Source organism: Amblyomma maculatum, chromosome 1 (assembly GCF_055883805.1).
Source record: "Amblyomma maculatum isolate TAMU_Amacu chromosome 1, ASM5588380v1, whole genome shotgun sequence".
Taxonomy (NCBI): Eukaryota; Metazoa; Arthropoda; class Arachnida; order Ixodida; family Ixodidae; genus Amblyomma; species Amblyomma maculatum.
This window is the reverse complement of record NC_139344.1, coordinates 227,591,956-227,616,736: the sequence shown is the minus strand read 5'-3', so window position 1 is coordinate 227,616,736 and position 24,781 is coordinate 227,591,956. Positions and strand designations below refer to the sequence as shown.

General features: G+C 43.5%; 2 protein-coding genes across 4 annotated transcripts in view; one reads left to right on the top strand and one right to left on the bottom strand.

The window, feature by feature from the left end:
• Cog4 (conserved oligomeric Golgi complex subunit 4) overlaps positions 1 to 9,480 on the top strand; it is an 80,632-nt gene extending 71,152 nt beyond the window's left edge. Inside the window, exons 19-22 of one of the 2 annotated variants that reach the window (XM_084590471.1) lie at positions 464 to 565; positions 3,456 to 3,584; positions 7,425 to 7,516; positions 9,210 to 9,480. In XM_084590471.1, coding sequence (XP_084446597.1) covers positions 464 to 565; positions 3,456 to 3,584; positions 7,425 to 7,516; positions 9,210 to 9,252 — 366 coding nt within the window. In that variant the 3' untranslated portion in view covers positions 9,253 to 9,480. The remainder of the gene's footprint in view (positions 1 to 463; positions 566 to 3,455; positions 3,585 to 7,424; positions 7,517 to 9,209) is intronic. The other variant, XM_084590472.1, reaches the window with a different exon arrangement.
• The window catches only part of LOC146205795 (uncharacterized), a 51,915-nt gene extending 32,292 nt beyond the window's left edge, over positions 1 to 19,623 (bottom strand). Inside the window, exons 1-2 of one of the 2 annotated variants that reach the window (XM_084590474.1) lie at positions 19,429 to 19,623; positions 13,200 to 13,283 (exon numbers count right to left, since the gene is read on the bottom strand). In XM_084590474.1, coding sequence (XP_084446600.1) covers positions 13,200 to 13,283; positions 19,429 to 19,474 — 130 coding nt within the window. In that variant the 5' untranslated portion in view covers positions 19,475 to 19,623. Of the gene's footprint in view, positions 1 to 13,199; positions 13,284 to 16,353; positions 17,516 to 19,428 lie in introns of those variants that run through there. The other variant, XM_084590473.1, reaches the window with a different exon arrangement.
• Between the last annotated feature and the right edge of the window lie 5,158 nt (positions 19,624 to 24,781).

Here is a 24,781-nt window from a genome sequence, read left to right as displayed (position 1 = left end):
TCCCACTAGCTGTTAGTAAACTGATTGTGTTTGCTCCTGTATTTTTCCAAAGTAGCCCTTAGCAGCCTCACTGGCAGGATAATTTACATTGTCAGGAGAAGTGGACTCATTAAACATCCCAATGCTTGTGCAGAAATGCTACCTCACACAATTTAATGGAGCTGATCTTATGCTTGCTTTGTATTTGTGCACATTTTTTTCCCTTCCTTCTTACTGTCTGCCGCCTTCTTTTATTTTATTTTTCGCCTTTCTTTTCTGTGACTCTTAACGCTTGGTTTGACTAACTGCTTCATTTAATAGCAAGTTGTTTTTTATTTTTTGTTAGAATGAGGCTGTAGGTTAGATTTTTACCACTGCAGCTGCCTTTCAAGGAATCCACTGTGACGTGCACAACTCAGTACATCCGTTAGCTGCTTGAAGCAAATACAGTTCTCATTGTTATATTTTGTTGTCTTTGTTTAAGGCTGACCTCATTCCTGCCAACTATGACAGCCTGGTGAATCTTGCAGCTGCCGAGACCACGTTTCAGCTTGAAAAAGCACTCTTCAAGTGTACATTCAATCGGGTAAGAGTAACTGCACATAACCTCAACTTGCCTTTGAAGGTAGTATTTTAGCTATTCCTTACGGCAATGTTTCTCAAATGGTGGTCCGCGAAGCAATTTTGGGGCTCCATGAAAGCCATGCCCCCCCCCCCCCCCCCCCCCCCCCCTCAACAAAGAAAAAAAAAGAGAGAGAGAGAGAGGTCGCGCGATAGCTTTGGCCTTGCTAGGCATGATTTTGTAGAATTTCTTTAAAGGTACGGAGGTTCAAAACCAACTTCAGTTTCTCAAAGCGAAAGAAATGTGAAAGGATTGTGGAAACGGAGAGCCTTGTGCAAGAGAAAGAGAGGGAGAGAGCGTCTATGTTGTTTGTTGATGCCAGCAGCAGTGAAACTCGGGCTCTGGCTGCACTGCTGAAGGGGGCCTACAATGAAAAGCATCTCGGGTGTCTGATGAGGGAGCGGCGCGGTGTTGGGAGGAGTCAAATCCCTTCTAGCGACATGCATACTGATGCCGACGCATCCCCTCTTCGCCACATCCTCCGCAAGCCATGGTGAGCTGGCTTATCAAGTGTGCATTTTTAAAGGCTAGTTTAGTCCTGACTCAATCCCAATTCCGCAACCTGCTCCCAGAACTGCAGCAGCAGTCCGCACAAGATCCCCCATCCCCCACCCCCACCCTTCCCCCTCCCAGTCTCAAGAAGTCCCTCACTACTTCCATTGGTCCGCAAGAAGTCCTCAACACATCTATCACTGAGATCCACTGCTTTAGGAGTTGCAGTCTTATCATTAAAGCCCGTCTTTAAAAGCACAAGTATTTTGTAATAAACTGGGAGGCTTGTGTTTGGTCCTTGCAATCTCAGAGAAAGCATGTACAGTCGTGAGCAAAAGTGGTTTACAACGTGCAGTCAGTGGTGGAGCTCCAGAAAACTGCATCTAAACTCCATCTAGAGACCGCAACAGGGACAGCAACAGCGGATCATGCATATCGATAGTACCAGGCCACCGCCATGAATGTTTTGACCCCGGTTAGCTGTTGCTAGTTTGCATTTAAATGCAGTTTTCCCGATCTCCACCATTGGCTGCGTGTTGTATACCACTTTTGCTCACGACTGAACTTTTCAGCATAGTCAGAATGATGAAAGGAAACGGAAGTCCTTGAAACATTTAGCAGCGTTTGGTGATCACTGTTACGAAGTGTTACGGTGATACAAATACATTTAAAAAAAAAAACGCACTAATTAACACCACAAGGAATGCACATATGCTGCATTCTGCACATGTTTTGCAACTTTGATAAAGTGCATTGAGGTGACCCTCTAAGGTAAACCGTCTTTACTGAATGAATGCAGTAATACAAGCTGGTCTCCTTGGGCAGGTTCTGCACCGTTGTGTGGTGTATACCTGTTTCAGGAGACCCTCCCTGCTGTCATTTTGCTGCATTAAGTAGTCCCATATGTTGACTGCTGTATATGCATGAGCACCTGTGTGTAATTACTTATTAAAATTTCATGTTAGAGTGAAACATTTTGAGTGTTTGAAATATCTACTGTCAGCAGTGCTCAAAAAATTTCCTTATTTCTGTGACTGCCAGCTGGGCTCTTTTGGGGAGAATAAGTAGTTATTTCTGTTTTTTATATGTTTATTACATAGTATATTTTTAAACATTTATCTGGTAGAAGTATCAGCAGTCAGAAAAGCCAGGAATGCTAGAATGTATTTGTTGCGCTTAATGTTGTTTAATCCTGGTGGCACATTGGGACCACATGTTGTGGCATTACTCAGCTTTGGTGTCAAGTGTAGTCAGGGAGGTGTAAAAATACTTGTGACGGCTGAAATCATTTTGCTCCTAGCTATGCAGTAATAGCACTTGGGAGTGCAGCATCTACTGATTTGCTAATGTTGCTAAGGCTGTTGTTATGCATGTTCATTATCCCAGTTACCAATGGAAATTGCACCTCAAGCAAAATAAAAGAAGACAGTTATTGTAAGTGTAAAGCACGATTTACAGCTCAAACAATGGGTCTTGCAGCCCAATGTTCCGCATGAACATATTCTGTGAAGAGGAAACACAGCCTTAAGTACTAGTTACAGATCGTAAATGTTACCTTTGCTTGTGACTTCATTTTCTACGCCATGACAACCTTAACTGCATTGCAAGCTGCCACTGTTTGACATAGCTTTATTTATATGCAGCGATCTTTTGTTCATTCTGCACTTTTTATTTATTTATTTATTTATACTGTAAGCCTTTTGACAGGCTCATACAGGAGTGGGCAAAAAAAAGTCACAATTTCACAGACAGTGTACAATATATCCTATAAGACAAAAAAAAAAAACAAAGGAATAACAAGGAACATTGGACAACAAGGAACATTTTCATACCGACAATATATGCACATGAAATACACTCAAAGCACTCCGTGATTTGCTAGGGCAATCCGCATAAATGCCTCTGCTCACATTGTTGCAGTTTGCTGGGCAATAAATATTTCCACCTTGGTGATGAATTCATTTGCAGATGTGGAGGAGACAATGTCGAGTGGCAGATTATTCCAGACTTCTATGATGGACGGACCTTGTGTTATGTCTTTTAGAAAGGCGTTGTCGTGCGGGCACAGTGTTATTGTTCAAAATTATTACACGATGTGTATACAGTTCCCTCGTGTCTCTCTCGTCTAAAGCTCAAGCTGGCACCCACAACAGGAGTCATGCCAACCAGCCTGGAAGAATGCCATTTTACATTTGTGGCAACTGTAGGTTTTTACTGAGAATTGAGATTGTGTGCCTTCCTTTCCCTAACAACCAACTTAAACAAATATATATAGAGAGAGAGAAATATTCCCAGCATGAAAACGCAATGTTAAAGGCACTCCACAAGGTGCAGCTTCAGTGTCCCCCTAATTTTTTTGCAGCTTGGGGGACTCCAGTTTGACAAGGAACTGCGGTACCTGATCAGTTACATGACATCGGTCACAACATGGTCAATTAGGGACAAATTTTCTAGGGTATCACAAATTTCTACTCTCTTGAACATGGAAATGGTGAGTATACTGAAACAAAGCTTCATCAATTAGATTTTGTTCCGTTAGCCTTGTGACAGTAGATCTTTGCATGCCACATATACCATATCATACCTGCCGACCCTCCTGATTGTACGACCACTGTTGCCTCTGCCTTGCACAATACTGTTTTTTTGCGAAACCAGCATTAAGGAATCTGCAACTGCATCATATTCACCAGCATCACTGTCAGTGGCTGCACTAGCACCATCGCACTCATCGTTTAAGCAACCGATCAAGCAGCTGTAACTGGTTCCATTTCATGCTTTGCTCTTCCAGCTGCTTATGCATCTGTTTAGGACTAGCCAGGCTGCCCGTGTGTTTTGCTCTGCATGTACAATTTTCCTATTCTTGAAGTCATGGCACATCAAAGCTCAAGAAGAGATCTTGCAGAAGGTTTTGTTATCTTATGCGTCTCAATTTCCGCTCTTCATGACATGAAGAAAATTCTATCATTTTTACGTGTGGTGCGACGTTAGCGCATTTCCCGGTAGCAAAAGTGATTTGAAACAAGGTAGAATTGAGTTCTGCTCATCGGTGTGCAACATAACCCTTCGACCTCTGCTGCTGATGAAGGGCCATTGGTCTGGACCATGTTTTGAGCAAAACTACTCCGCCAGATTTTTTAAGCTAGCAAAATTGCCCGCTCAAGGTCTATGCAAAAGCTGGGCATTAGTGACTGCCTGAAAGTTTGGCGGAGCTCAGTGCCACTGCTGGCATTGCATAGCTGTATCAGACATGCAATGTGTACTGCAATCGAAAAAAATCTACCACATCATTACTGCGCTAACAGATTGCAGTCTCATATTTTAAAAAAAATGCGCATTTATATGCAATGTAGGCATTTCTTCAACTAGATCTCAGCTGCAGTGTTGATTAGTGAAGCATAAGATAAAGTCACAGCACCAGACTTCTCTTCCTAGGCGCACTGTAGAACATTGGGACGTCCATCTTATTTCTTGTTTTTGAACACAGTCCATTTTTATAGGCACAGAATGGCCCTGCGATTCTGTGCGGTGGAGATTTCAAATGTAGCCAGAATCACTGTCCTCTAGGTGCTTCAAAAAAACTGTTTGAAGAGCTGTCTGTGCAATTGTAGATGCCGTGTTGCGGAGGGATGGAGTTTGGTTACATTTACTAAGTTCATTTAGTTGTGGTGTGGATTGAAACACGCTGACATACTTCATAACAGCAGATTGCATGTAATCGAAAGGGTGGCAATCTTTCATGTAAGCTATAAGTTCACTTTAATCAGCCTGCACAGCAATCTGCATTGTAAGCTGCCTGTGATAATATGGCAAATATTTCTAGCCTTGCTAGACACAAGTAAAGAAAAATAAAGAGCCTGTGGCACGGGCAGAGGCTCTTTATTTTTCTTTCCTTTTCATGCCTCAACATAATATATGTGTGGATGAGTTGCAGTGTTACTTGTGTCTAGCAAGGCTAGAAATATTTGCCATACTATGCTATTTCATTTTGTGACTTTGATGCTACAACTGCACTTAGCATTCATCAGCATAACTCAAGTAAGCAAGAAAAGCAGCTCTTGCTGCTTGTATTGTTCTATTCCTTCAGAAATTTCATTCTATCTGGTGTCCATTCTGTGCCATCACAGAGTTGTACAGAAATTAGGTAGCTTTTTAATGTATTTGTCTGAAAAAAGAATACACCATTTTTTATGTAAATACAGTTAAATCTCGTTACAAGAGACATTGTTACAAGAGGCACTCGGTTATAAGAGACATTTGAAAATGGTTTGGTTGGTTTTCCTATGTCTGCCATGTTAGCAACATTGCATACAAGAGACATGGTTACAAGAGACACTCGGTTACTAAGGACAACTTTTTCAGGTTCCTGGAGCAAATTCTTCACTATTTAGAAGAGAGACAACCCAGGTGTGCTCATGCAATGCAGCTGAAGCGTACCAACTCTTACATGATGCACTTCAGATTCCCTTAGCTAAATTCTGTTCTATATCAGTATCCTTTTTGTTGTACATGTCAGGAATTGGGGAGTGCTTCCCCTTGATTGGAAAGTCAAAACGACCCCGCTGTTTCAGCCACTGGAATCGCATTACTGTCACCTACGAAGCAAATCAAAATACATGAATGACATCCAGCATTTTTAACTCCTCACTGTTAAAATTTGATTACTAGATGAAAGCTTACAATCTTGATGTCTTTCACTTTGTGAATGATGCTTCTTGCAGCACCAAAAGCACCAAAGTTATCGTGTTCAAAGCCACCAAAGTTATTTTTCACTTCGAACTTTACACCCTACTTTCAACCAACAGACAAAGGCATTATGCACTCTGTCAAGTTGCTGTACAAAACAAGGTTGGTAGAATGCCTGTTGCTCGTCAGGAAGCAAGACTGTACAATAGTAAATGATGCGAAGTTTGCTGTTCAGGTGATTTCAGGTGTCTAGAATGGCCTGAGAAATGAGAAATGAAAAGTTTCACACAAGCAGGCTTTAAATGTGGTGACATGATGTAAGAGAGCCCATATATGGATACTGTTAAAATCTTCCTTGAAGATGAAGCATGGGCGAGTATCCAAGAGACTGCTAAGGTACCATAATGTTTTGAGGAATTCGTATCTGCAGATGTGGATCTTGTGTGCTTCCGAAGAGCCTACAGAGTGTGCGATTCTTGCACAAGTAAATGGCACATGTGCCATAGAGGATGACTACGAGGACATTTCAGAGGAAAAGTGTCAGCATCTGAGAGTGACGAGCATGTAAGAGTGCTTCAAAGGTATTAGAGTAACAGGAAGCATTGCAAAGTAAAGTGCTTTACCTCCAGAATTTGTGAAGGAATCCACTCTGCACTCACAAAAATACATACTAGTATAAATAACTTCTTTAAGCTTTTCGGAACAATTTCCTGTTAATGCATGTGAATGCATTTATATGCTGAGGTGCAGTACACTGATCAACACAGTGCATTTAGAATTTTTGGTTACAAGAGACCTTGCTTACAAGAGATCTTTTTCAGGCCCCTTGAGTGTCTCTTATAACAAGGTTTTACTGTATCACTTTAGCATTGCCTTAGAACTATTGTCCTGGAATTTTTGTGTGTAAGTTAATGCCTCTCAATCTGTAATCTTTTTTATTTCAACTTTTTGTCAGTTTTACAGATTGATATAAAAGGCATAGATTCTTTCTTAAGTAGGCTATTGCAAGCATGCAGCAAACATGTAAGAGCCTTGCTGCATTTGCATGACACTCAACTTTGAGCCAGTACACCTGGGTTTGATTCATGCCACAGCAGCCACATTTCGGTGGAGGAGAAAAGCGAAGTGCCCGTTTGCTGTGCAATATTATCGCACGTTGCAAATCGGTGACTGAATATTTTGTACTGAATGTAGAAATACATATATTTAGTACCTTACTGCTGTGGCTGCATTTTAATAGAAATAAAGCATAATAATGGCCGTAATTTGAGAGCCTCATGTTTTTTAAAAAGATGGGTATGTTACGAATTGAATTTTAGAGCTCTGATGTTGCACCATTCCTAGTCTGCTTGGTTATTCTCAACCTGAAAAAAAGTGCACCTGTTATTTCACGCACAACAGTCGCAGACTATGTGTGCATGCATTAGTGGAGAAACAAAATAACCTTGAACCTCATGGCTTATTCACACGCTTGAATATAACTGCACAAATGTTTGAAGATAGTTGTTGAAGAGTAAGTGTTTATTCAAAACTTGTTAACATAAATATTAAACCACAAAGGCTTGCTTTCTTATTATGCATATGCGCACTACATTATGAAAGCAATACTACTTAATACTACCTCTTAATATTCTGCTGTGAATTTCAGGTTTCTGAAATATTGGACATTTGGGGAACCAATGCTGGACCAATGACATGGAGGCTTACCCCCACAGAAGTCAGACAGGTCTTGAGCCTTAGGTAAATGTTATTTTTTAGTTTCTCATTCAGATGAAACTGGTGGCATACAGATTGCATTTTAAATTTGCAAGAGATGTCATGACATTCCAAATTTGGAGTGTCGCCACTACTGCAAAAATATCACATGTGGTCAGGGTGCTGCTACACATATTTTACTTCAAATTTGCTCAGCCATCCCTTTAACTGCATAATTATCTCTCGTTCAGTAGGAGGTCTTCCCAAAAAATGTCTGACCTTTACTTCAAAAAGTTGGCAAACTCAGCTAATGGCATCCCTACCCTTTCAGAGTGCTCATTCTGTGAGATAATATGATTAACCAAACATCCTCGCACTTCTTGAAGCTTATTGCAAAGACCACTTTGTCTTTTTATGCCTTTCAAATGAAACATTATCCAACCCTTTGCTATCCAAAGGTTATGTCTGGTATATACAGGGTAGCAGAAGTCGGAAGCAGAAGAGATTCACTTGTGTTGGCCAAGTACGAGCTATCAATCACTCTGAATGTGGCACTCATTGTGCACATAACCTCATTTGATGTGATGGTATACCGCCGATCAGGCAGACGAAAATGAGAGATGGCTTGCATGCATGCTGTGGGGCCCCCTTGTAGGTGACCACGCGAGGCACTAGTGGAGCAGTAAGTCTTAGAATTAAAAAACCTGGATTAGAAACCGCCACAGCCATATTATAAGTAAAAATGCCACAATTCTGTGGCTTTGGTCTAACGCATATTTTGACCCAAGTTACAGCTGACTCATTTGTACTTCAACGCCTCATCTTTAATTACAGTCAGCTTTACTTTATTTATGCACATTTGAAGGATGACATTACTAGTTCCATCTACAATTGCCGACCGATCTTTTTTTACTCAGCGGGACCCAGGAAATGGTTCGAACAATCAGACGGTTAGAAAAATTCGTGAACTTAAAAAAAAATCACTTTTCGCCAAAAAATTGGCTTTACAAAGCATGAACTTCGTCACTTCCCATGTTTTGTTTATATGCCGAAAATAGGGAGTTATAGCATGGCGCTATCTGCTGCTGTGACCTGCTTCTGCGCGCCGCCCATGCGCACGTGCTAGTGTAATTCGATAAGTGGCCGCGGCCGCCAGTGCACGCGCACTGATCGGTGCCTACGCAGCATGCCGGGAAGCATGCAACTCACTCTAGGTGGTCACCGCATACAAAGTGGAAGATAGCGCACAGGCTATATAGACTTTCGTGAAACAGGCAGCTTATTACAAGGAGCTACTCCTCCTTTGCAGTCTGCATATATTGTATAAATATAATTCTGGTATATGGTGCCTTAGTGACAGCAGTGCCATTGGAACCAGATATAGAAAAAACTCAGTTCATTGCTCTAAGTACTGCCACGCTGACGCTGGCGTAGTGCCTGGCTTTTCTGGGGAAATTTGCTCGGCAGTTGGTTCAGAAACATGTTTACCATGGTGCGCAAGCTATCCTTGAGCCATTAAATGGAAGTCATGTCAGCACATTATATTAGCTCCCGCTTTTTAGGCAACTATGCTCATATATTAGCTGATGCAGAGCACAACGCCTGTTTTCTGCCTTATTCATTTATACTTTATTGACAATAATCGTAGTTTTGGCCACAGTATGTCACTTGTATTTCATTTACTTCTTTTACTGTCACTGCGCAATAGTTCAACACCTTTTTTTATTTGCAATTACAGGAATGACTTTCGTCAAGAGGACATAAGGAGACTGAAGCTATAGTTGTATGTAACACTGACCCTAGAGTTCTACCATGTGTCATAAAAAAGGAAGGCCATCATTCACTTGGCTAGTGCAAGTGGCCTTCAATTTTTTGTGGGTGATGGTGCACAGACCAAAGCCATGGAGTTTATCTACTAATTGTGCACTATATGGAAGGGGCTAAGTACTGCCTAACTTTATTTAAAGAATAAATAAAAGCTCACCTCGTTTTTTTTTTTTTTCTCTCTCTCTCTCTCTCTCTTTTTTTTTTTTTTTTTTTTTTTTTTTTTTTTTTTTTTTTTTTTTTCCAGAAAAGTATAGTTTATAAGTGTTTCTGTGGGTCGTCCCCAGCCCGCTACCCCAAGCAGTGGATGATGGCCATGCACATGCATCTCGGTGCTTTAAAAACTCTTTGCCTCTGAAATGAGATTTCATACATTCACAGTCTGTTCTAGGATGTATGCAGCTTTCTTTCTTTCATGGATGGACAGCACCATAGCCCAGAACTACAAAACTGTTTTGAAATATTTTGTTTATCTATGGGCATTGACCACACTTTTTACCCCCAGTCAACTGTGACATTGGTAAATGCCCTTGGCGTTTCTAAAACACAATGTTGGTCTATATTTCACCTAGTGACAAGGTCCTTGCTATTGTTGTCACACCTGCCGTTATGCACACTTCAGACATGCATGGGCTACATTTCATCACACAGTAGGCAGGATTTGTACAATAAGGTGGAAACTTGAGCTTGTGTTCTGGCATTTAAACATTGCTGTAATGCAACACAGGGCAGGGACCGAGAAAGAGATCACACACATGCAGCATTGCTGTGATATCACCGTACACACGTGATATCATTGGGCCCGAAGGTAAGAAATTTTTTTTTTGGACAGATTAACTGAAGGTGTGCTCTCGCAGGCACTTCCTAATCGATCTGTCTTTGCTGCTTCAATTATTTCCCGCGTGCGCTTATTTTTGTGCTTACCGATTAAAGCAGTCTTTGTCACAAAAAGGTGTACACCCTTTTCACTTTTGCAATGCTCTACGAGCAAACTACTTTCTCATTTTCTTTACATTGTACCTGTGCTCTCGAAGGTAATCGTTTACACACCGACCAGTTTGCCTTACATACTGTTAACCACACGAAAGCAGAACCTGGTATGCCACACATTCTTTACATTCAACAAAGGGAACTTGCTTCTGCTTGAACACCAAAATGACTTTCTAGTTTGTTGACCCTGTACTACAGCCTGTCTAACTTTCCAGGGGCTGAAAAAATGCATACTTCTGTCCACTTCGCAATATGCTCTAAATTATGGGATACAGTGTGCATATACGGAACTGCAAGTTTTTTCTGGTCTTCATCGACAGCACGAGCAGCAGCTTGCTTATTCGCATTCAACCTTCTCAACAATGATTGTGCAACACATATCTGCAGATAATCAGGGTAACCAGCGAGCGACACCCTATTGCACTGTTGCTGGAAACTACTGGACACCAAAAAAAGACAAGACTTTTGAATGGCATTTTGAAAGCAAAGGTTGGCAATCGTTCTTTTGACCAGTTTGGAATGTGCTGAACTGAAGAGTAGCAAAGGCTTGTTGCTATGCGGTTCATATGTCTAGTAGGTATGACTTGGTTGAAAGACCAAGCTAATGTCCAGAAAACTAAGCCTATTGCTAGACCGTAGCTTATAGGTAGGTCAAAACAAGCAGGTTGAACTTTTGTCTCAGCATTGTTAGACCCAGATGAAAATCCTAACTTCCCAGTTGATACCATAATTCCCAGTTGATACCAGTTGGTTTGTAGTTGAGTTCTACTTCAAGCCAACTGGGTGCTGTTGTATTGAGGCTGCATGAGTTCCAGTACTACGTATATTTTTAGCTCTTTTGAGCTCAGATGAGAATGCCGAGGTTGGTACAGTTATCCCTTTCCGGTCAGATGTGGTTTCCCCACTGAGTACTTTACCGGTCAGCATTCTTTTGGGCCTTCTAACTCCTCGCAAAAAAAAGGGAATGCTACATAATGACTGGGCTGTAAAAACATTTATTGAATGCATTTCTTTTTAATTGCACTAAGACTTCAGCGTAAGATGTTTAAGGTGTGGTACCTCTCAAAGCACTCTCCTGGGTGGAGGCCAGGCTTCCTCTCACCCACTTTCGCTGTCAGAACTTGTGGCTGACTATTCTGTCGAAGGAGGCACATAGTTGTCTTTGTCACTATGGTCATCTTCGCTTTCTACTAAGTCATTGGGCAACTTTCCATAAAACCCGCTTACCGGAATTGAACTCTGCGAGTTTTTGGCACCAATTCAGGCCATCAAAACCATGTTTTCAAAAAAAATTTGCCTACGGTATGGTGATGCATTCCTCGAGAGGAAAGCCAGTTTACAGGATAAAATAATGAAAAGAAAGCCAATTTGGACATACAACAAATTCAACCAGATGGTGCGCCAATTTACCTAGGCAAAACGTGTCAGGCTATGCTCGACATCTGACTGGACGGGTAACTTTCAGCTATCGGGCAATGCCCGACAGATGAAACATGTATATAATGAAATGGAGAAAGTGTGACTCATTATTATATTGAGTTTTTGTGTGAAAATAAGGTCAATGTAGAATGCAAATCAGAGTAGGTATGGGTGAAATTGCCTTGAAAATGTCAACCAACACGTCACAATGCACAGTCTTCTATGCATTCCTCTCTTCCGCACCAATTGTTCTCATTCTTGCAAGCTGCCACCTTTCACTTTCCCTGGCCACTTCCCTCCTAACCAAGGTTGTCCTAGCTCCCACTTTGGCAACACTAGTCTGCAGGCGATATTTGCAGCAATAGAATATAACGCCACCCTTGCGCCAAACCGGAAAAGCTGTGCTATTATGATAAAAGTTCGAAAGTTGCACCGAGCTACTACAAACTTGTTGCTCTGTAATTGGGCAGCACTGGTCTACGACCAACAACCATAAATAACCTTGGCCCGACCTTGCTGACCGAGCTTGCGCCAAGGTCGGCCTTGTCATATCTACGGGCCAACGAAGGGCCACAGTCGATTTTTCAATTGGGAGCAATTATAAATGCAGTTTTGTTGTGCAGGGAAACAATGCAATGTAGTATTGATTAAACTTTTTTTTACTTCACATCAAGTTGCAACTTGATGAGGTCACTACACCATGCATGTTTATTCAATGACATAACATACATGGTGTGCATTTGTCGCATATGTGAATTAAGTTTTTATCTGGTAAATTTCTAACGGCATTCCTTGTTAAGTTTTAATATTGCATTGCAGCTGCATATGCGGCGATGTAGGTCAAGCCATAAAACATCTGTAAGGAAGCCCACTGTACTCCGCATCACAAGCTGTTTGCAGCATTGTTATCTTCCATTGTAGCATTATGGAGGATATGGGCGACCTGGACCAATCACGATAGTGCAAACTACATAATTTTGCTCCTACATGCATGTCGCAGCCATCGATTTGATAGGTGGCTTCATTTATACCATAAAAGGTGTAATGTTTAACTTGATGAAAGAATTCATGCTTCAGCTGACCCCCCCTCTCGAAGCAAAGCACTTCAAGGAAATTTAGAGCTAACTGCTTTACTTGTTTGGGGGAGCAGCAAACTTTCAATGGACAGCCCACAGGCGGCACAACAGACTTGGCCGATGATATGCGGACAAATGGCGGTGCACACTACATTGCAAGTTATGAGTCGCGGCAGCCTTCTGCATAGCTTTACCCGTGCCTGCTTTGCCATTGATTTCACCAGTGATTGAAACGTTCTCTGTACTTTAAAAATATCCATCCAAGCTATTTTCAATTGCTGTCTTTTGTTTGAAACATGTACCTTTTAAAATATTTGAGGGACTATTTTCTTATCTGCTTAACCGAGCTCGTAAATTTATGTTATAGCTGCAGAGGACCTAACGAATATTATTAACTATACATATTTATTGGCACTTGCCTGTCTTCTCCAAAGCTTTGTCTGCTCTACGGGAGACGCATGGCTGGACTAGCCGGATTGGCCGGACAGCCGGGCAGGTCAGGCCTGTATGTGTGCAGGTTGTGGGCGATGTGGGTGCGCGTGAAAGTAAAAGAAACAATAATGTTGCTAGTTAGTTAAAGTATGATGCGCTGAGTCAGCAGATAGTACTTGAAACATGCAATGCGTACAAAAAGTTTGTACGTTAGATGAGCCATCCTGAAACAGCTGCAACCTTTATCGCCTTCATGACCCCTATAGGGTTTCTTAATAAACTTTATTATTATTCATGCCAATTCATTCGGTTACTAAAACTACAGTAATAAGGTAACGTAACATTGTACGGTACAGCAAAGGGTGGGTACGGCGTAATTCACAGTTCACGTTTTGGTGGACATTGCTTCATGGCGAGGCTTTGTCATGTGAATTTTGACTTCCGGGTCGTTTTTGTGGTTTGGTTTCTGCTGGCATTGCTTGCAGGTGTGCGGTTTCGACCTTTATTCTCTTGATATTTGCTGGGAAAGTGGTGTTGGTTGGTTGGTTTGTGGGGTTTCACGTCCCAAAGCAACTCAGGCTATGAGAGACGCCGTAGTGGAGGACTCCGGAAATTTTGACCACCTGGGGTTCTTTAAAGTGGTGTTGTGCTCGGCTTCCAACTATGGCAACTAGACTAGAACGCGATACAAGATGTTCCGAGTGCCGTCGAGTTGAGAACGGTGAAAACAGTTGGCCATTGCGATCTGCTGGCTGACCATCGACAGCGAGCTGCACGTGCAACACGAGGCTTTATTTTGAGTATTTTGTCAATGGCAAGTGTTGGATAGCGCTGTGAAAGCTAGGAAGTTTTGTGAAGTAGGTTGTTTGCTCTTGTTCAAGAGCACAAAGTTCTCGCTCGGGCGACTTTGGCTATGCGCTACAGCTGTTTTCGCATGACGACTGTAGCAGGGAGCGGTTGTTCCATGTCTTCAAATGGTTTGCAAATTGTGTTGTTTGGCCTCTGTAAGTACAGCGTGATATATAAGTACTGAACAATTTTCTCCCTGGCCATTTCTGCTAAATACAAGTTTCTAGAACCACGGCCAGTGCTTACCAAACAGCTGTCGATGGTTGGTCTCGTTGCCTGGCCAGCGTGTCACCGTTAGCAGTTGTAAGATTTATACATTGTTGTGTAAGCAATTATCTGCTGATTTAACTCCAGATAATGAAACATGCTTTCACCAGCGATGCAATCAGTGTGAGCACGCAGAAATTGCGGAGAAATACAAGCAAGATGGATAAAGTTTTCTGCTTGTGCAGACTTACTACATGGTGCTGTGGTGTTTATTCTTGTCCTGCGTAGAGACAGTTAAAGACTGTTGCAGGATAAAAATTAACATTTTTCTATACTCTGGGTCAGAGTCGTGAAATCTTCACTTCAGGATGGTACTAACACTTTCCAGCTATTTTTCATCTTTCATTGTATGGCATGTAGAAAAGCTGACAGCTGAGATGCATGGTATAAAGCCATATTTTGCTGTTTAACTAAGCAGTTTTAAAATGGCCTAGGTGCTGCTAAACGTGCATGCAAAAATTCAATGAATGTCTACATAAGCTACTTGTGATGCAATGCAGGGTGCCGCATACATGAAGTTTTAGTTTCATTCGCTGCTTGGCCTTCAGATAGAAAACAAGGCACTGGTAGCCATTGGCTATCTCAAGAAGTGCAAAATTCTGCAAAGTAGGCAGAGGCTGACCTAGCTAACAGCTTTTATGTCTGTAAGGGTGAGAAGTATGAATCTTGCCCAGAGGTCTATTGAAGCTCATTTTTAGAGCCTGTACTAGGCATTTTATCACAATATACTATTCCTCACTCCCAGCCTTGCTTGGAGGTCATTAATCACATTCTGTAAAAAATGTGCTGTAAAAGTTCTGCTGGAGAAAGTAATATGAGGTGTATTTACAGTACGAGAACGGTTTCCCATCTTTGCTCTTTCATGGCTGTATAAAGGACTAGTCGCTTTTACCTTTAGCTATTTTCTTGTGCCTGACTGTTTCTGTTGGTGCCTGAAGCAAAGCTGTGCTAAGCATTGATACCTTGCTTTCAGTTGATGTTTTCATTAGGAAGAACCACAAGACAAGTTGACTTTATGCCTTGCTTTTCCTTCTTGACTTCTTTACCTTGAACACACTGCATATAGTGCAGAAGTTATACATTGCCACATTATTAACAGCCTATGTGCCTACTGGAAACATCTGAATGTAGAAAATCTAGTTTTTCTGTCAAACTGGACCCCAAGCACAAGGTACACAACAGCAAAATATATAGTTACAGGCTCTTCCCAGCTTTGATTGGAAGAAATAATGGTTTCGTATCCTGAAGTTTCTGGAGGTTTCAAGAGATTCCGTTAAAACAAAGCTTTTGTTTTAGTACTTCCCTTTCTTGACCGATATAATAATAATAATAATAGTTGGTTCACAGGAAGGGAAAGACGCAGTATCTGTCCTACTTGCTCTGTGGACACCTGAACCTCGCTGTAAGGGAAGGGAGGAGGGTGGGAGTTAAAAAGGGTAGAGAGAAAGAGGAGCTGTAGTGGAGGGATACAGAATAATTTCAACCACCTGGGGATCTTTAACGTGCACTGACATTGCACAGCACACGGACGCCATTTCGTTTCACCTGCATCGAAATGCAGCCGCCGTGGTCGGGATCGAACCCAGGTGCTCCGGCACAGTAGTCGGGCATCTTACCACTGCACCACCCCGGCGGGGCGACCGACATAGTGCAGCAATCAGTATTGGGGAATCAAGCATGGCAATTTCAAACATGGAGAGCTTCCACTGTTGTATGTGAATGGCATAAAATGTCCCACGCACTATGCCATGGTTAACCTTGTTTATGTGTGGGGTTTTCATCATCGCATGCACTGCAGCCTCGGCAAGTGGATACTATATGTGTCTTTCTGACTGCCAGTATAGCTACATTACTAGCCGACCCAGGCCCTCAACAAGCATTAGTAGAGGTCTTTGGCCGTGTAGTCTTGGCTACATATATGTTGGTGTATAATATGCATGCAGAATGAATACAGCAGTGCTAAAAATGCAACTCGTACATTATGTAGTTGCATTTTCGTAATACAACTCAAGTAAAAATCAAATATACTTGAGAGAAATTTTTATTTATTTCGTGATCCTCCTAATGTTTTCATTGATTGACAGTATGATAACCATGATACAGTTCTTTGGCATTCTACCTCCTACAGTTTTCAGAAAGAAAAAAAAACAACTCAAGAGCATGTAGCTTAAAATAGCGAAGATTGTGCACACTTCTAAGGTATCGAAGCACTGGTAAGTAAATCTAGATCTTCTGTAGGAATAGCATAACACACTGCTAGAATCGCACATCACATCAGCTGAGCAACTAAAATGCGGTGTACTGGCCGTGCTTGCAGGCACCTGCAGTACACCTCAAGACAAGAAACCCTAGCGGCTCTGACTCTCTCGGGCAGTGCAGCATAAACCGATAAAGCTTTGTAAAGGCTGCAAAAAAGTGCACAATTTCCTCCTAGTATTTGCATGCCTTCAGCTCTTAGCCGTCGCAGCTACAATTGCGCGACAGTCCGCCGTATCGCTAAACTGCGGCTGCCGGCAATCTAAATATCCGGCTTCTGCTAGCGAAATACTTGTACAAGATGTTTAGTATATTTTAGAGATATATGTAGCGACTGCATGATAACATCAATATGAAAAACGAACACCGGCCGAATGAATGATGCATGCTAAACGACACACGTAACGGTTGCACTTGCAACGATTTTTCACCCGTTTCTTCAAATGCAAAACGTTAAATAGGGTAATAAGATGTGTGCAGATCATTATGACCTTTTTCATTCCCGATTAGAAACGTGAAGACTCGAATTTAAGCTTGTTGATGCAGAGTTTCAGCATATCAAGCACAGCGCAGCAGTCTCGCGTTGCGCGTCTCGCAGAGAGACTCGAAACCAAGACGGTGGTGGTTGTGAAGACGTTTATGAGAAATAGTTACATGGAGGTTGCTCTGGGGTCAGGCTTAGTGCCCTTCCCCTCACAAACAAGTGGAGTCCCTAGTACGGGACCCCCAGTGGCTTCCGCTGCCGCCATTGCTCGTTTGACTAATTTCAGGTCGAAGCAGGTGAGTGTCGTCTCCCAGTCCTCCCGGGTTGGGTTTGGGTTAAGTGCAAAGGCAGGGTTGGAGGGGCGCGCCCACACTATGTGGAAGAGGTCCGAGGACACTTCCCCACAGTGCGGGCGGCGGTGCTGCACTACTTGAACTAGTGCAGCTGCTGCAGGCAAATCGAAGAGACCACATGGTGTTCGTAAGGGGGAGGGTATTTTTGCACACCCTGAACGCGCAATCACGTGACACAAAAGTGACGTGTGGCTACTACGTCACTTTTACGTGTCCTGTCGACGTTGTTTTATTATTATTATTATTATTATTATTATTATTCTACTGGGGCAGTGAGAAAAGCGCTTGGCCGTCGGAGCGCGGCTTCGAGCTGGCGTCCGCACTTAACAGCACGCACGCTTTCTTCTGTATTTTTCTTCTGTAAAGCCCTCCCTCGGGGGAATGAGTGAGCGCAGATTTTGTGCATTCGCAGTATTTTGCTTTCGTTCTCTTTCTTCCGGTGGTCTCGCGGGGTTAGAGCTTTTCGCGAGTTTGCTTCTTCGCAGCGCGCTGCAGGGATTGCGAGTTTGCTTCCTCACTACAATGAAAGCATGCCAAGAGTACTGACCTTATGTGGGGCCTCAAATATATTGAGTACCTGAGCATGAGTTATTTGCACACACGCGCGCCCACACACATGCAGTTTTTTAGTGGCAAAAAGCAAACAACTTTACAGCATCTTGCGCGTAAACGTTGATGTTTGGAATTAAGCTGTGAAATTATACAAAATGATTACTTAGCTTACGGCTGATTGCGTAGTCTCTTTGCTCTTAATGTATACTCTTCTCCAAAAGATAAGGGGGTGGGCTTGCCAGACCTCCTGATAAAGACGCAACGGCTAGCAGCTAGGTCTCAACTCATCGTGCTGGGGGATTTCAATGCGCCTCATCCGGAGTGGGGCTACGTCCGAGCCACCCCGAAGGGAAATAAACTTCAGGTTGCCCAGGACCTGCGATGGACGATCTTGAACAACCCGCTAGATCATACGAGGATAGGCAACAGCGTGAGCATAGACACCTCTCCAGACCTCACATTTGTGAATGGTATCAGGGATGCAAAGTGGGTAAACACGGGACAGCCACTGGGAAGCACTCACTATATCCTTTCCACGATATTTAGTGCTGCTAAGCACAAAGACAAGGTGAAAGGAACTCGAGTGACGGACTGGGACCGATTTCGGGAAGTCAGGAATGATACAGTGACCGGGGAAATCGAGGACTTAGGAGCCTGGGTTGAGGCACTCAAGCAGGCCGTGAAGAGTACCACAAAAGAGGTTCCAGCGGAGGAGGAGGGCTCTACGGCTGACTCCAGATTGTTACACATGTGGGAAGCACATGCGAGTCTCCTTCGGAGGTGGAGGAAACAAAGGCATAATGGTGTGCTCCGTAGAAAGATGGCCAAGTTAGAACGAGAAATCGAAACGTACACATTGGAGTTGCAGTGCAAACAGTGGGGGCAGATTTGTGACCGGATGAATGGGCAATTCGGATGCAAAAAAACATGGCAGTTGTTGAGGCACCTTTTAGACCCGACGGCAACCAAATCTGCGCAGAAGGGGCAAATGGCTAGGTTAGTGCATCGGTATCAAGGCACGACTGGGGAGTTTATACATGAACTCCGAAGACGTTACATAAACGCAGAGGCGGGCGGTTGCTTGCCGGATTACTCGGGAGAGGAAAACCTTGAATTAGATGCAGACTTTACGGTGGCGGAGGTGGAGTTTGCAATGGGTCAGCTTCGTACCACGTCAGCAGCGGGTCCGGACGGGGTTACTAATAAGATGCTGAGGAACTTGGATTTCAAGTCAGTAGGGGCACTCACGAATTTGATGAATAAATTTTGGGTGGCCGGGGAGATTCCGCCAGAGTGGAAGCATGCTAAGATTACATTTATTCCTAAAGCAGGGAAGAAGCTCTGCATTGAGAATCTGCGTCCATCTCGCTAACGTCGTGTTTAGCCAAATTGATGGAGCATGTGGCCCTGAACAGGCTTCAGGGTTATGTAGAGGACAAGGAGTTGAGTTGATACCTGAAACAATGATCGAAGTGTCTAAAGGTACGTCCGACGGATCCATTCGATTCTCGTAAAGATACGGCGGACGTCGATATACAGGCTCATGGCTATATGCACGTCGAACGCGGCCCCATTCCGCTTGCTACGCGTGAATGGATCTCATCCTCTATGATATCAGCTAGCCGCGACTCTCGATGAGGTGCTACGAAGAGTGCACAAGGTCAATGTACAACTGGTCGCGCAACTTGGAAGAAAACGCGTGCAGCTGCCTACTGCCAGCGGCATCAACTCGACATCGTCATCGCCAGCAGCCATGCCGAAGGACGACCGAAGCCGAAGCTGAGTACTTTTCTTTTACCAGTTTTTATATGTAATCGTATAGTGGCGGCAAATTTAGATTATAATTTAGCTTAAGATCAGAGACAGGGAAGTGAAAACATATATGACTTAAATCGCTTAAATAACATAGAACAGCGCTAGGAAAAAGTATTTAGGCCTAGTCCGGAAAAATTTTCTGAGCAAGGCGAATTCTGTCGCAGAGTTGAGGCTATGGGGCGGCCGACCAGGAAAGCAAAGGGTGGGGATCCTGGGGATCTCGTCCAGTGCGGAACGTGTGAGCGCTGGTGCTTCCTGGACGAGACAGGGTTTGAGAGCATGATGGAAGCTGAGGAGGCCAGCTTGAAATGCAAAATATGCACGGCGGTGGAGAAAGTAGAGGGGGAGCTGACCAAGGAGGTAGAACGGATGAGGAAGGAGCTTCAGGAGGAAAGGAAGAGAAGGGCGGAGTTTGAGACAAGAGTCGAGAAGGAGTGGGGCGTCAGGGTGGAGAACCTACAGCGCGAGTTGAGAGAGGTACGCGATAAGGCAAGCAGACTGGAAGATCAGGTGGAAGAGTGGACAAGGAGACAGGCAGAGGGACGGAAGGCACTCCACAAGAATGCAGGCAGTAATGCCAACCTGGACGACGGGGGGGCGGACGCGTCACAGGGGGCGCGCAGGGAGAATGTAGCGATTATGGGGGACACGAGCCCCGATGGTAACCGGAGGGAAGAGGGGACACAGGGGTCGAGACAGCAGGGACTGGATACCACTGACAGGGAAGAGACAGGAGCCGGCAGCAAGAGGGTATGGGTGGTAGGGAGCTCTAATGTCGCGAGAATTAAAAAGGCAGTATTAAAGACAGTGAAGTTTACTGAGAAAGTACAAGTGGAAAGCAGGCCGGGCGAGTGTTTTGGGCAGGTAGTGGAGAGGACAAGGGATATGCTGTGGGAAAATAGAGAAGGAGACAATCTGGTAGTCATCCATGCCGGAGTAAATGACGTGCTGAAGAACAGAGGACAAAACCTAGGCAGGCAGATACGAACAGGGGTGGCGAAGCTACGGGCCACAGCTGAGAATGTGCACATAGTGCTGTGCACAGTGCCGGCAGTCAAGGGACAGGGCCCGTATGTAGCCCACCAAGTACTGAGGGCTAATGAGATGATCTGGGAGGTAGGGAAGGCCCTCAGGTGCGATGTCATGGATGTGAACAGGGTGATACATGGGGATAGGAACTACCTCCCCTTCACGCCTGATGGCATCCATTACACCGCACCAGCGGGATGGCAACTTGGGCTGCGGATGGGGCGAAGGGCGCTAGCTTTTTTACAGGCGAGCAGATTGCCCCTGCATACCGAGAAGTAGGAGACCAAGATGGAGGGAGGAAGGGCAGGACGAAGGCACGGAGGAGGAAAAAGAAACAACCCGTAAATTTGGCCTTCATTAATATGCAAGGGGGTAGAAGTAGAATTAAATGGGATGAAATTCAGGAGCAGCTGCAAACTGGAAATTTTGTAGTATATGGTGTAGCAGAAACCCACCTTAGAGACAGTGAAGAACCTCCACACATTGAAGGATACTCATGGCTGGGGTGCAATAGAAAAGGGAAGGACCGAAAAGGAGGTGGCCTGGGGGCGCTAATCAAAGGCCAAGATTGGAAAAGGATAACAGAAAGCTGCAGAGAACATATATGGCTCCAGGGTAGAGTGGGAAACCTAGATACAATACTAGGGTTTGTTTACCTAAAAACAGGAAATGACTCGAATGAGGAAAATTCAGAACATTTCAGATGTTTAGCTAAAGACATAGAGGAATTTGGCCAGAATAAGGAAGTGATAATCTTAGGGGATATGAATGCCCATATGGAATTTTTTGATGGAGCTACCGATACGACAGGCAAAATGTTAGGAAAATTTTGTGAAGCCCAGGATCTCACAATAGTTAATTCAGAAATAAAGTGTGAGGGAAAAATAACATGGGAAAGAAATAACTCTCATTCCACAATCGACTATTGTCTGATGTCCCACAAGCTGTATGACAGGTTAGTAGGTATGGAAATTGATGAAGAAGGGGCGAAGAGCTTAGGAAGCGATCACAAAAGAATTAAACTCCAATTTGGCGGGACAGCGGCCGCAACAAAAATGCAGGTATGTGAAAGCAACCAGAAACTCAATGATATGCAGTTGGAAAAAGGGTCAAAGCGCATTGAAGACATAGTAAACCAACAACCAAATAGAGAATGGACATACGATGACCTCGTAGAAGTATTTAAAAGAGAGCTAAAAAAGGGCAAGATTAGAAGAGGAAAGAGAAAATATAAACCAAAAAGCTGGTGGGATGCTGAAGTTAAAGCAGCCATAACGAGGCGACAAGAGGCATCCAGAGAGCACAGATTAGCAAAGAAGAGGGAAGCCACACCAAGGGAAGTAGAATCCAAATGGGAGGAGTACCTTGAGAGAAAAAGGGAGGCGTCAACCTTAATCCAAATCAAAATAGGAAAAGCTGGGGTCCAGTGGATGATGGACATAAGTAAAAAAGATAAAAATGCTGCAAAGAGGTTTTGGAACCACATAAGGCTACAAGCAAAAAAGACGGAAGGGGTCCAACACTCACTGACCACAGAGGAAGGAAAAAGAGTGGAGGGAGAGGAAGCACAGGAATATGTTAGGCGCACAATAGAAACAGCCTTTGCCAGTCTGGAAGTGAAAGCCGCAGAAGAAATGGAGAATAATGAGGACCACAGGGACGAGGAGCAAGAATATAAGGAGATGACAGCAAGACAATGGGAAAGAATAGAACGGAAGGTCCCCTTGGGAACAGCGACAGGACCAGATAGCATACCCATGGGATTGATTACCAGATTAGGACAAAAAAGCAAAGTAAAATTGCGACAGTTGATTGAACAAACAATAAAGGGCGGTCAAGTACCAAAAGATTGGAAATTAAGCAGGATGAGGCTAATATACAAAGGCAAGGGAAGCAGAGATAACATAAAGTCCTATCGGCCAATCACAGTTACATCAGTTATATACAGGGTAGCAATGCAGTTAGTAAAAGTAATGATGGAGGAATGGGTAGAAGGAGGGAATATCCTCGGAGAACTACAAAATGGTTTCCGCAAGGACAGAAGACTAGAGGATAATTTATTTGTGGTTACCCAGTGTATAGAAACAGCAGCTGCAAGTCAGAGACCATTATGGATAGCGTTTTTAGATATTAAAGGGGCATACGACAGTGTAGATCAGAAAAAACTGTGGGACCAGTTGAAGGAATATGGCCTGAATAAAAACCTGGTTCAGTTCATACAAGAAGTGTATGCAGATAATGAGGCAGTGATAGTATGGGAGACGGAAACAACAAAACCAGCAAAAATAAAAAGGGGGCTTAGGCAAGGGTGCCCACTGTCACCGCTGCTTTTCATGATATACATGAGCCAAATGGAAAGGCGCCTGGAGGAAAGTAATAAGGGATTCGATGCAAGCTATATGCAGGGAGGACAGAAAGTAACACAAGTTCTACCAGGATTGATGTACGCGGATGACATTGTACTGCTGGCAGATAAGAGGGATGGGTTGCAGGAGCTGCTTAAGATCTGTGGAGAAGAGGGCGAAAAGCTGGGACTGCAATTTAGCAGTGAAAAATCAGGAATAATTGTATTTAATGATGAAAGGGGGGACATGCTGGAAATACAAGGCACCAAGGTTGAACATGTGGAGAGCTATAAATACCTGGGCATATGGATCAACGAAGGAAAAAATTACCTAGAAAAGCATGAAGGAATTACGATAGACAAAGGGAAAAGGAGTTCGGATATTATGAAACACAGGGCCCTCTGGAATTATAACAGGTATGAGGTTGTTAGAGGGGTATGGAAGGGTGTTATGGTACCAGGACTCACTTTTGGAAATGCAGTCCTGTGCATGAAATCAGAAGTACAGTCAGGCCTTGAAATCAGACAGAGAAAGGTAGGTAGATTGGCATTGGGAGCACATGGCAACACACCTAATGAAGGAGTCCAGGGAGATATGGGCTGGGCATCATTTGAGGTTAGAGAGGCAATTAGCAAACTAAAATATGATCAGAGACTAACCGAAATGGAGGAATCAAGGTGGGCACGAAAAATGTACAAGCACCTCTTCATGAAAAGCCTGAATACGAAATGGACTAACAGAACCCGAAAGCTCAGATTTAAGTACCTAGAGTTTGGAGATACACCGCAGCAAAACAGCAGCATTGAAAAGCAGGTAAAGGAGGCAGAAAGGAAAATGTGGGAGGAAAGAATGCAAGGAAAATCAGCATTGAGTATGTATAGAACTCGAAAACAGGATATAAAGAAAGAAAGTTTATTCGACAACTCACGAGGGAGCTCATTGCTGTTTGAGGCTAGAACAGGGGCCCTCAGAACAAAAACGTACAGGAAAAAATTTCAGGAAGTAGATATATTATGCGCGGCGTGCGGAACTGAGGAGGAAACAACGGAACATGTTGTTCTAAGGTGCCAAAAACTTCGTCCTGCCCTTCCCGCGGAAAAAGCGGCAGATCTGGAGAGAGCACTGGGATTTGCTGGGGAAGATGGACGAATGGATGAGGAACACGTTCTGATAACAAAAGAGAGGTTAGAGGATTGGTGGAAAAAGTCAAGAGAATAAAAAGAGGAAAAAAGGGAGGGGGGCAGATACGGGCGAATTAGAAGCTAAAAATGGGAAAGATATAAATATATTTCTTTTAATTTTTTGGCTAGGCGGCGCAAGCTGCCGCCCGATTCAAAGGGCAGAGCCACTATCATCCATCCATCATCCATCCAGGGCTCCTGCGAACTGTGAGGCAAATTACTAGCGCACAGAAAATAAGATCTGCCAGAACTCCAAAGAATTAGAAAGTAAACATAATATTCTCGCTCAGGAATGAATGCAGTTTTTGTTTCTTGCGTAAGAAAAAACGTGTCACATTTTTAATAATATTTTAACTTGTTTCTAACGGCCTCTCTCGGCCACTTATTATCCGCTGCGTAGTTGCCCAAAGCTCAGATATGGCTCAGTCCGATGCTTTT